Genomic DNA, 13,052 nt, shown 5'->3' with positions numbered 1-13,052 from the left:
AGTTTTCAGTCGGGGAATTTATTCTGCTTTCTGAGAGTGTTTGGAGACATAGTATCATATTTTTAGCCATCACAATGATCAGGAGTTACCTGGCATCTAGAGAGCTGTGGCCAGGGCTGTTGAACATCTTAGAATGTGCAGGATGGTCCTACTGAACTACAGATCGTCCTTCCTTCCCAAGTGCTATCAGTGCCTCCTTTGAGAGACATTGAGGAAGATTTTGCAGTCATCCAGCAGAGCTACTAGTGTAGCTGGAACTAGGGTGGCGGCAGTAGAAATTAAGGAAACTAGATTTGAGATAGAAACAAGTAGGATTTTCTGATAGATGGCATGTTGGGGGTGAGAGAGAAGACTCAATAGTGACACCCATGTCTCCAATTAAAGCAACTAGATGTATAGACATACCATTTATAGAAATGAGAGGTGAAAACAAATTCGCTCTTGGGTATATTGTTGAAATGCCTGCAAAATATCTAAGTGGTGATATCAAGAAGGTATTATAATACATGACTGTAAGATATAAATTTGGGAATCACCAGAATATAGAAGGTATTTAAAGTTTTATACTTTCATAGTAAGTATATACTTCATAGTAAGTAAAGTATTCATGGTAATAAACAAGGGGCACCTGGGTGTCTCAGTCAGTGAAGTGACTGCCTTTGGCTCGGGTCGTGATCTCCAGGTCCTGGGATTGAGCCCCACATTGGGTTCCCTGCTCAGTGGGGAGCCTGCTTCTCTCTCTGCCCCCCACCCCACACTCACATGTTCTCTCTCTCTCAAAAATAAATAAAACACTTAAAAAAAATAAAGTAATAGTAATAAACGAGATCACTTAGAAGAAAGAAACAAAAAGGTCACAGAATCCACCCCTTAGAAATTCCAGCCTTTAGAGGTCAGGTATTGGGAGATGGAGCTTTTGAATGAGGAAAATGAATATTGGCTAAGCAAATAAGAGAAAAATCACTTGAAGAACATCATATTACAGAAGTTGTAAGTAGAGACTATTTCTAGAAAGGCACTAATTAGAAAAGAAAATAAAAATGGCTCTTGGATATGTGAAAAGATGATTGATATCAAAATAAGAAAAATATGAATCAAAACTTATAAAAACACTCTTTTTACTTATCGAGTAAGGAGAATCTGAAAATGATAACGCTCTTAGTTGGTGAGACTGGGGGGAAATAATCAAGCTTATAATTGCTGATAGGAGTATAATTGGTTATAATCCCTATGGAAGGCAGTTTGTCAAGAACTACCAGAATTAGAAATGCATGTGCTTTTTTATCTGCCTTAGGATTTTTTCTGCAGATGTACTAGTACTTGCTGTTTAAAGTGTGATCCATGGACCATCAGCATCAGCATCACCAGGGAGCTTATTAGAAATGCCAGATCTCAGGACACCGAGGTGGCTCATTCAGTTAAGCATCTGCTTTCCCCTCAGATCATGATCCCAGGGTCTTGGGATGGAGCCACATGTCGGCCTCCCTGCCCCTCATGCTCTCTTTCTTGCACGCATATGCATGCACTTTCTCTCAAATAAATAAATAAAATCTTTCAAAGAAAAGAAACACCAGATCTCAGGCATCACTTCAGACTTACTGAATCAGAACTTGCATTTTAACAAGATCCTCAGGTGATTTGTGTGTGCATTAAAGTTTAGGAAATAGTGCTGCTAGCACATGTGGAAATGACACGTGCAAAAGATACCCTGCCTTGTAGGATTGTTAATATTAGCAAAAGATTGGAACCCTAAATTTCTATTAGTAGAATAGGTAATAATGTTAGGTACAAGTGCATACTAGAGTACAATGTAGATTTAAAAGGGATGTGTATCAGAATATATAAAGAACTCTTGTAACCTAAGAAAAGGTAACTCAATTAAAAACTAGGCAGAGTATTTGAACTGACATTTCTCGAAAGAAAACACGCACGGCCTATAATGCATGAAAAGGTATTCATTAGTTATTAAGCATCATTATGCAAATCAAAATCACAGAGATACCACTTCATACCCACCAGGATGGTTATTATCTGAAAGATGGACAATAATTAGTGCTATTGAGCATGCGGAACCCTAAACAGCGCTAGGTGGGGATAGAAACTCGGTTCAGTTTGGCATTTTCTCAAACAGTTAAACAGAGTTAGTGTATGACTTAACTGTTCCAACTCCTAGGGATATAAATAAAGGAATTTAAAACTTGTCATTTGATTCCATATGAAATACCTGCCTTTAATCATGAATATGAGTAATTACTAATCTGTAGAAGTTATCACTCCTATCTCCATTCGAATGACACTTCAGTTTAGCAAAAACTATCTTTATTGTTTCCACTGAAGATTTTTTTTTCATAATCACTACTGGTTAATATATAACTGAGTTTCCTAATTTTGCATGCTACAGTCCAGTTTGCTCTCTACTAACATTAGCCTTCCTTCCTTTTCTCTTTAACTTTTAAAAGCTCTTAAGAGTTTTAAGCATGCTTGCAAACGAATTCTTGTTTTGAGTTTTAACAAGCATTTGTTACAGTACTGACTATATGTGCTGCACTATGTAAAGGCCTGGAAGAGTTGGCTGCTAAAATCATTATCTACTCCTGAGTACGTGCTCTAAACAAATTGTGAACAAAGTCTCCTCCGTGCAACCCAGAACACAAAGCAAAACTTGTTACCCGGGGAAAGCTTAGTCTGGACATTGGCCCCAGTTTTCACTAGTCTAATATTTTTTCGATTCTTCCCTTAATAAGAGAACAAGTTTTATTATCTATTTGAAAAGGAATTGAAGTAATTTTGTTTTCTTAGTAAACCATAGTTTATTTTTTGCATTTTTTCCTCCAGATGGTTTAGCCACGCAATTTCCTGGAGGCTTATTCATTATAGGCGAAACCCACCAAATTAGCAGTCAAATGAGTTTGTTCTTCCTCTTCTTTAATGAAAGGGGTATTTAATGGAGAACAGGTCTTTTTACTTCAAGTCTTTAAAGCTAAAAGTATAAGAAATTTTATTTATATCAAAGCAGGTTACTAATTCCCTGCTTTGATATAAATGTAGCTTTAAAAAACCATTAATAAAGTCCTAATTTTTCTTTGTGATAATTGCTTACTGTGATAAGTCAATAGAGTATTTGAGGTATAAAATTTTTTTAAACAAGAGAATATAAGTCTTCTTATAGAAAAAAATAAAAGTTAAGGCAATTAAGATTATTCCCAATGTTCCTTCTGATTATGTTAATATACATATATATGTATCATTAGACTTGTTCCTTTCCGAATGCACATATGCTTTTTCATTTTGCATGACTAATAAACCACTAGCTTCTGTGAATGACAGAATTGCTACAAGAGATTTTTTTCAGGTATTCAAACTACCACCTGTTATGGTGATAGCCACTGATTTATATGAAATCATAAAAGGAGAGGAAGAAGAAGAAATGAGATTATATGTTCAAAAGTATTGGAACGCTAAAAACATGTTTGTATTTTTTATTGTAGGGTCACAAAAAGAAGAAAGTGTATTCAAATCTTATTAGGAAGGGGGGCCTCTCTAGTTTAAAAGATTGCTGAGTATTGCCACTTATTTAATTTTTAACTATTCTAGTGGGCATTTGATAATACTAGAAGACATTTATGAAAAAAATTTACACCTGAGGATCTGATTTCTACTTAGTATTTCCCTTTAAGAAAGTCATGACTTTAAGCCATGACTAAAAGGCTGTACTATAAATTAAATGTGTGGTTATTAATAGGCATTGAACATTGTACTGTATTTTTAAATGACTAGAGAAAATAAAAAATTCACCCAAGGTACTTCGTGTGTGAGCAAGGTTTTCCAGTGGTTTTCTTATAAATAATTTGGAGTACATAAGTTGAAAGGGTATTCTACATGCGTATGTCACTCTGTGATTAATGAATGCTTTTTAATTAATGAATTGCATTACTATTCATACCGATGGGCATCTTTAAATACTTTCATATCCTAATCAGAAAAGGTTTAGACAAAGCTCTCACCACTGAGCTATTTATTATCTCATAAGGCAACCACTGATTTAGCAGAGCAGGTATATATTATAACCAGGTATATACTGGATTTTCTGCTTCACTTTACCAATATCTAGTAGTAGATACTTATCTCTATTGGACATATCACTGTCTTTTTCTCTTATTTGACACTTTCTACCAGCAGTACCAAGTATTCCCAAACTGATAAATAAAAGGAAATGCTTCATCAGTATTTCATCTTGGGTGATCTGTTTTATAACATGGATCCCTTGAAAACTATTTATGGCATAGCTGCTGTATTTTATTTTATTCTATTTTTTAAAGATTTTATTTATTTGACACAGAGAGAGAGATCACAAGTAGGCAGAGAGGGAGGCAGAGAGAGAGAGAGGGAAGCAGGCTCCCTCCTGAGCAGACAGCCCAGATGTGGGGCTCGATCCCAGGACATTGAGATCATGACCTGAGCCGAAGGCAGAGGCTTAACCCACTGAGCCACTCAGGTGCCCCGAGCTGCCATATTTTAAAAGTGGACAGTTTCCGACGGAAAAACTGATGTGAGGAGGGGTTGTTGAAATTCTTAAAATGCATGGGGAGGGATAGTTTTTAAACCTAATCAGGTATGTGGGGTGCCTGGGTGGCTCAGTGGGTTAGGCCTCTGCCTTTGGCTCAGGTCATGATCTCAGCGTCCTGGGATCGAGCCCCACATGGGGCTTTCTGCTCGGCGGGGAGCATGCTTCCCCCTCTCTCTGCTTGACTCTCATCCTACTTGTGATCTCTCTCTCAAATATATAAACAAAATCTTTAAAAAAAAAAAAAAACAAAAGAAACCCTAATCAAGTGTGAAGTTAAAAAAAGAGTAATTTGTTGTATATTATTAAGCTAGCTATTGGAATAATATTATTCCAAGTTATTGAATTTTGGAAATATTATATTTTAACAGTTTTTATGATTTGGGAAGGGAGTTTTTGTAGTGACACTTTTTTTTTTTATTGACAGGTGCATTCCTTGCAAAGGTTCTCGGTTTCCTCCCACCCTTCCACGACCTGCTGTAGCTATACTATCCTTTAAGCTTCCTTATTGTCAGATTGCAACAGAGAAAGGACAAATGGAGGTATGTCGAAATCTTACCTTGACACTCTGAATTTGATAATACACTGCCTGTGATGCAGACATTTAAAAATTTCCCTGATAAACAGTGTTGAATACTCATTACTTTATGATTAAATAAATAGTGGTAACAGGGTGGGAGGGTGACTGCTTATGATCACAAGGGTACCTGATTGCCGTCTCTGCGTCCAGGGATTTTGTCTGTGAGGGAAATGGGCATGAACATCAGGGTAAAGGCTCTCACTCACTCTCAGAGTTGGGTGAGTGCCTGAGAGGGTAGACCTCCATAAATATTGGGTCTTAGACCAGGCTTGCTTCACTCTAGGCATAGCCCTGTACCATCAAAAGTCATTTGAAATCTTGTAATTAGTTACTTTAAATAGGAAGTAAACCAGCCTCTTAAAAAGTAGTACCACCTTCTCTGAGCATTAATGATAGCTAAGATACTGTTTAAAATGTTATATTTCCTTTTTTTTTTTTTTTTTAAGTACAAAGGATGAAGTTAAGGTTTGGTATCATGTTAAAATTTGAATTACAAAATAAACTATAGAAAAAGTATTTAAAAAATTATTTTAATTCAGAATCCGTTATCTTAAGATAGATTTTTTTTTTAAGATTTTATTTATTTATTTGACAGAGAGAGATCACAAACAGGCAGAGAGGCAGGCAGAGAGAGAGGAGGAAGCAGGCTCCCTGCTGAGCAGAGAGCCCCATGTGGGGCTCGATCCCAGGACCCTGAGACCATGACCTGAGCCAAAGGCAGCGGTTTAACCCACTGAGCCACCCAGGTGCCCCAAGATAGATATTTAATACTTGCCTGGTATTAAGCTGGTAGTTTTCTCTAAGCTGTTTTTTTCACTTTTGTAGGAACAATTTTGGCGTTCCATCATGTTTCACAATTACCTTGATTATTTAGCTAAAAATGGTTATGAGTATGAAGAAAGCACTAAAAATCAAGCAATAAAAGAACAACAGGAGCTTTTAATGAAAATGCTTGCGGTGAGTATAATAAATATGCTGGAAAAATTAAAGTTGCACTTTTCTATAGATTGGATTTCTTAAAAGTATGTGAATTAGCACCAAGTTCCACAACCTCAGAAACTTTTTTTAAAATTTTTAAAATTTTAATTCTAGTATCATTTATAGTGTTATGTTAATTTCAGGTGTACAATACAGTGATTTAACAATTCTATACATTACTCAATTATTTTCCAGTTGATGTTGCAGTTAAAATATTTTTAAAAATAAGTAAAATATTTTAGACATTACCTTGTAATTAAGATCATGAGCAGATATGTGTACTTTTAACCTCCTCCTCCTATTTCATCCATCTCCCTACCGATGTCTCCTATGGTAACCACCAGTTCTCTATAGTTAAGAGTCTAGTTTTTTTGTTTGTCCTTTTTTCTATGTTTGTTTTATTTCTTAAATTATACATATGAGTGAAATCATATGGTATTTATCTTTCTGTGACTCATTTCACTTAGCCTTATACTCTCTAGAGCCATCATGTTGTTGGAAAAAGGTAGTTGTAAAGTTTTTTCTGGCGAGATAAACACAACACCAGGCAAAGTGGGTGCAAGGCAAGATTTATTAAAAACGCTCTCCGTCGAAGTTTCAGGGCTCAGGAGAAGGGGAGCCAGGAAAGTTGCACCGGGAGGAGGTGGGCACCCTCGGGTGAGGTTCCGCCACTCAGAATGGCGGAAGTCGCACCCAAGCAGGGAGGAGGGGGCTTTTAAGGGGTCTCGGAGGAAGCTCAGGGGTCTTTTGGAAGTTTCCCTTATTTGGATATCCCGCCTGCTCATCGGGATCCCATTGGTCCATGGGAGCCCGGGGCGGGGGTCTCAGATTCCTGCTTGGGCCTTTGTTCTCCTGTCTGAGCTCAGGTCTTGTGGCGGGAACTTTCGCCATCTTTAGTAGCCCTTCCTGCCAGCCCAACAGTAGTATTCACTGTTGTCACCACTATGTGACACTGTCTTGAGTATAGTATTAAAGAAATTTTTTTCTAAAGATTTTATTTACTTATTTATTTGAGAGAGAGAGAGAATGAGAGAGTGTGACGGGGGGGGGGGGGTTCAGAGGGAGAAGCAGACTCCCTGCTGAGCAGGGAGCCCAATGTGAGACTTAATCCTGGAACTCTGATCATGACCTGAACCAGAGGCAGTCACTTAGCCAACTGAGTGCCTCCCAGTATTAAAGAAATTTAATTAGCTTATTGTAGAGTAAGTTTTGTTCCTTTTATAAAAATGTCATTTGTGGTGTCGGAGCTAGTAACCTTCTTATTTCCCACAGCACAGGTAAGAATATCCGTTTGGTTATTTACCATGTAGCATTGGAGGAGCATTTCCTCTGGAACAGTGTTTCTGAACAGAGTATATCAGTAGCTTAAGGACTGGTCAGTTCTTTAGCATTCCTGTCCCCCTGGCAAATGCTGGAACTTCAGCCTCATTACTATGAGAATCCTACTTTTCATTTCCAAATGTCACCTGAGGCAGAGTACTACCCTGATTAAGAAGTACTGTTTATAGATGAGTGATAGTAGGAACCTTGAAAAGGACATGCAGGTGATTGTCTAAACCTCTGTGCTGAGGCATGAGATGTGGGATGTCTAAGTAACAAAATAATCCTTCTACCCTATGAATTAGGAAACCCTTAGTAGTCTGTGAAGTACTAATTTTCCTTACATTGTACTTGAGTTGCCTCACTTTGAGTTGTAAAAATTCATACCAAAAGAAAAGTAGTCAAGTGTTTTCTAAGATGTTAAATGAATGCCCTTTGTTTTGTATTGTTACATATAAAAAAATAGAGCAAGAAAAAGAGAGTTGTTAATTAGAAGTTGTGTAACTGTTTCTGGAAGTTGGAGATCTTAGACAATCACACTTATGGCTCAGTGGGTTAAGCCGCTGCCTTCGGCTCAGGTCATGATCTCAGGGTCCTGGGATCGAGTCCCGCATCGGGCTCTCTGCTCAGCAGGGAGCCTGCTTCCCTCTCTCTCTCTCTGCCTGCCTCTCCATCTACTTGTGATTTCTCTCTGTCAAATAAATAAATAAAATCTTTAAAAAAAAAAAAAAAAAAAAAAAAGACAATCACACTTAAAAATGAATGGCTAAATCTACTTCTCCCCACCCAAACTCACTTAGTAGTATTTGTGTAACAATTCTGGGCAAAGTAATAACAAATAAATCATTTACTATCTATTCCTTTTTTGAACTTGCTGCCTTATTTGGCGAGGGTGGGGTGAGGGTGGGTGGGCAGTGAAACAAGTTTAAGAAAACTACATTTGAATTGTAAAGGAGTGTCTTTACTTCCCTTGCAATTAATAGCCTGAAATCCTAAGCCTTATTTCATTGAATCTAAGCTACTATTGATTGTAAAATGCATCATTATTTAAGCCTCCCCCAAATTGCTACAAATTAAACTCTGACCCACCGTCAGTTGTGAGATGCTCCCACTTTCAGAGATGTTAAAATGTATAAAAATATGGTTCTTAAAGTCAGTGAGATGCATTATCTAGAAAACTGATTTCTCAGTTTTATTACTAGTATCATTCTCTTATTTTTAAAAAGTTTCTCTTGGGTGTTATATGCAACTAATGAATTGTTGAGCACTACATCAAAAACTAATGATGTATTATATACTGGCTAATTGAACATAATAATAAATTTAAAAAATTTTTAAATAAAAAGTTTCCTTGACATGGCTTTATTTTTTTTCCATTCTGGGTTAGCTTTCTTGTAAACTGGATCGGGAATTCCGTTGTGTGGAACTAGCTGATTTAATGACTCAAAATGCTGTGAATTTAGCCATTAAATATGCTTCTCGTTCCCGGAGATTAATATTGGCTCAAAGACTTAGTGAACTGGCTGTAGAGAAGGCAGCTGAATTGGCAGCAACCCCGGTAGAAGAAGAGGAAGAGGAAGATTTCAGAAAAGAGCTGAATGCCGGGTAAGAAATAATCAGTTGCTTAAATTCTTCTTTACCATTCTGAATATTAAATTGGTCTTTTTTTTTTTTTTTTTAATTTGACAGAGAGAAATCACAAGTAGACAGAGAGGCAGCCAGAGAGAGAGAGATAAGGAAGCAGGCTCCCTGCTGAGCAGAGAGCTGATGCGGGACTCGATCCCAGGACCCTGAGATCATGACCCGAGCCGAAGGCAGTGGCCCAACCCACTGAGCCACCCAGGCGCCCCAAATTGGTCTTTGTATAGCTCTTTTTTTTTTGTTTTTTAAGATTTTATTTATTTATTTGACAGAGAGAAATCACAAGTAGATGGAGAGGCAGGCAGAGAGAGAGAGAGGGAGGCAGGCTCCCTGCCGAACAGAGAGCCCGATATGGGGCTCGATCCCAGGACCCTGAGATCATGACCTGAGCCGAAGGCAGCGGCTTAACCCACTGAGCCACCCAAGCGCCCCTGTATAGCTCTTTATTGAATAATATATTGTCTTTTAGTTACAGTAATACTGCTACAGAGTGGGGCCAGCCAAGGCTTAGAAACCAAGTTGAAGAAGATGCAGAGGACACCAGAGAATCTGATGATAAAGAAGAAGAACCAGAATTACATAACCATGGCAAGATTTTTTTTAAAAGATTCATTTATTTATTTTAGAGAAAGAGTATGTGTATGAGTTGGGGGAGGGACAGAGGGAGAGGTAGGGAGAGAAGCAGACTGCCCGCCAAGCGAGTAGCCAGATGGGTCTCAATTTCACAACCTGGAGATTATGACCTAAGCTGAAATCAAGAGTTGGATGCTTAACCAACTGAGCCACCCTGGTGCCCCATAAGATACATTTTTAAGGTAATTTAAGGATGAGAAATTTCATTTATGTGGCTTTCCCTATTTTACTTGGCTGAGGAAAATTGAATACCAGTGCTTTGTTAATATATCTATGCTGATTGTTGATTATAGAGAGTAACTTTGTCTCCTCATTTACAATGTATTGTTTTAAATTTTATAGGACAGATTCCATTTTCTAAAAGTGCAAATTCTGCTGATGTGCCAGCTATTAAGTCAGGTAAGAAATATTTGTGATTCTGTAATATCAAGAAAATTGTTCAAGTAGTCTTTAAAGTGATATATCTATTCAAATACACCCGTTTTGCCCACCCCCACCTCTACTCTTCTGCCCTCGGTTTGTTTTTATCAGAAATATTGTTTGTGAAACTGCTAATTTTACAAATATTTATTAAGTGCCTATTGTGTGTCAGGTATTTGACTAGGTGGGACATACAGAAGTCGGGTAGACATGCATGGTTCACTCCTGCGTAAATCTTATATAGTATCAACTGAATTTTTAAACCATGTGTATATAGTCCTTTGATTTTAAAAAATTACCTGTAAACACATGTACAGAGTATTATAAGAACATATAACAGTGTGCTGTAATCTAGTCAGAGGTAAGGGCTTTGTCAGGACCCCAAGAGAGGCCTCATGGAATGTTTAAAGCAGAGGTGAATAAGAATCAGCTAGGCTGAAGTGGGTGAGAGCAGAAGCAAGGGAAAGGCGTGTGACTTAAGGAATAGCATTTGCGAAGACTAAGAGTAGTGCGAAGAGCACAGAGGCAGAGAAATATGACACCTAGTGGTTTTGGAGGGAAGGGCGGGAGCTAAATCATGCAGATCCATGGAGGCCACAGTAAGGATTTTGATCTTTATTCTGAGGTCACTGGGAGGCCTTTGTAGGTTTAAAGCAGAGGGAGAGTGTGCACACTGGCAGAGGAGGAATGCACATAAGGAGACAGCTCAAGTGACATTGAATAGTGTCTTAGACTCGGGTGGTGGTGACTAATGGGAGAAAGAATGAGAAGAATTGATAAAGTGTTGCTGAAGAAAATGTAGAGAGAATGAAAGTTCAGGGTATACAGAATGACTCAGTTTCCCAGCTTGAATATTTGAATGAATGATGGTACCATTTACTGGGTTAGAAAACACTAGGGAAACTCAGGTTTAGATAGGAGGAAGATGAACTACTATTGGATGTTTGGGTTAGGAACTCAGGAAAGTAGTCTGGGAGGGAGATATAAAGTGAAAATTGTTGGCATAATGATAGCAATTTAAATCATGGGCATGGGTGATTGAGCATTGGAGGAGGATATAAAGTGAGAAGAAAAGTGAGCTTAGGGGGTGGAGAATCCCCAGCATTTAAACACTGAGCGGAGGAGGAACCATCAAAAGAAAATGAGGTAAGAGAGGAAGGAGATAGGAACATGGAATCTCAGAACTCAAGGGTAGGAAACAGTATCAAAAAGAAAGGGACACTCAGCTATGTAGAATGCTATTGAGTGCGTCAAAATGATGATGACTGAAAACTACCCACCATATTTGGCCACACGGACTTTATTGGGTCCTTAGCAAGAGCAGATTCTATAGGATAGTAGGCCTGGAAGCCATTATATTTTGGATGTGGGAATGTATGAACCTTGAGGAACTGGGAATAGCTTTGTTGACAGCTCTCGAATTTGGCTCTATGGGGTTGAGAGGGCTTGTTTTTGTTTGTTTAAGTTAGGAAACTTGAGTAGCCAATAAAGAGGAAAAAGTAGTATACATCCAAAGATGGTGTAGGCACTGATAGGGTGAGTTTCCTGACAAAGCAGGAGGGATTGGGATCTAGGGCACAAGTAGAGGAGTTGTTAACTTAGCTAAAACGAGTCACCGTTCTTCCATGGTAATAGGAGAGAAGGATAGATCTATATGAATATTGGGTTGTTATATTTCATATTAACAAGTTGGGGTAGTTCCCATTTACTAGCTTGTATTTTAGCTTGGAAAGAGGTAGGAGGTCATATATAGTTGTTAATAGTTTTAAAGCTGCAAAATACATTTGTTTTTGTACGATACATATTAAAATATTCCATCTATTATTAGATCAGAAGTCTTCTATGTTTTGCCGCTATTAAGTGAGGGTTTCTTTCTTACGAAAGGTGCAGTTACCTGTAGCAACCAAGGACGAGTAAACCCCTTCAAGGTAAACTCTTTCTAGTGATATTTAAAATGTATTTCAGTACATTTTTATACAAAGAAATATTTCCAGACTACCAGATGACACTCTCCAGACTTGGAGGCATTAAAGACTAAAGCAGATCTTCATGAAAACAGATGAAAGCAGCACTAGTTCACACTTGGTCTAAGAGTTATATGTTCTACTTACCCTCTAAATACTGATTTTTTTTTTTTTAAAGATTTTATTTATTTACTTGAGAGAGAGAGAGTGAGAGAGAGCATGAGAGGGGAGAAGGTCAGAGGGAGAAGCAGACCCCATAGAGCTGGGAGCCTGATGTGGGACTTGATCCCAAGACTCCGGGATCATGACCTGAGCTGAAGGCAGTTGTTTAACCAACTGAGCCACCCAGGTGCCCCTCTATACTGATAGTTTTGAAAGATTATTCCCTCTTTTCCTTGGGGATGTGATATATTTAATATGTGTATCAGTCTTAATTTTATTGTACAAAATGTGTTCAATTCCAAATGTGAGACCACAATATAAACCTGACATACTTTAAGGAAAAATTAATCTCTTGGGATTTTTTTTCTTCTTTAAATATAAAATGCTAATAGTTTGTTCTTTAGGTATCAGCCAATTCCAAAGAACCATCCACTTCAGTGAATTCAGCACGTTCAAGTAATATTTTAGACAATATGAACAAATCATCCAAGAAATCTACTGCACTTAATCGAGCTACAAATAATGAAAAGTCTCCAGTTATAAAGCCTCTTGTTCCAAAGCCAAAGTCTAAGCAGGTACAATTTCAACTACCAACATTAACAATAAGCAGCACATATTCTGTTTGTTTTGTTCACTCTTTCAGGTATGGGACAGGAGGCTCCAGTTGTTTATGATTGATTGTCTAGCAAGGGTAGTGGTTCTCCAATCTGATTTTGTTTTCTTTCCACCCCCCAAAAAGTATATATGTGTATATATATACTTATATACTTATATATATATACATATATAT

General features: G+C 37.8%; 1 protein-coding gene across 2 annotated transcripts in view; it reads left to right on the top strand.

Annotated features, from left to right (window-relative positions):
• The window catches only part of WDHD1 (WD repeat and HMG-box DNA binding protein 1), a 65,967-nt gene that overhangs the window by 45,866 nt on the left and 7,049 nt on the right, over window positions 1-13,052 (top strand). For both annotated transcript variants that reach the window (XM_045069677.1, XM_045069688.1), the window contains 7 exons: window positions 4,992-5,106; window positions 5,970-6,101; window positions 8,830-9,047; window positions 9,553-9,671; window positions 10,059-10,115; window positions 12,021-12,064; window positions 12,667-12,837. In XM_045069677.1, coding sequence (XP_044925612.1) covers window positions 4,992-5,106; window positions 5,970-6,101; window positions 8,830-9,047; window positions 9,553-9,671; window positions 10,059-10,115; window positions 12,021-12,064; window positions 12,667-12,837 — 856 coding nt within the window. The remainder of the gene's footprint in view (window positions 1-4,991; window positions 5,107-5,969; window positions 6,102-8,829; window positions 9,048-9,552; window positions 9,672-10,058; window positions 10,116-12,020; window positions 12,065-12,666; window positions 12,838-13,052) is intronic.

The sequence above is a fragment of the Mustela putorius genome, unplaced genomic scaffold (genome assembly GCF_011764305.1).
Source record: "Mustela putorius furo isolate JIRA1106 unplaced genomic scaffold, ASM1176430v1.1 tig00000129_pilon_pilon_pilon, whole genome shotgun sequence".
Classification (NCBI taxonomy): Eukaryota; Metazoa; Chordata; class Mammalia; order Carnivora; family Mustelidae; genus Mustela; species Mustela putorius.
Note: the sequence above shows the minus strand (reverse complement) of the source record. Positions and strands in the feature narration are given on the sequence as shown.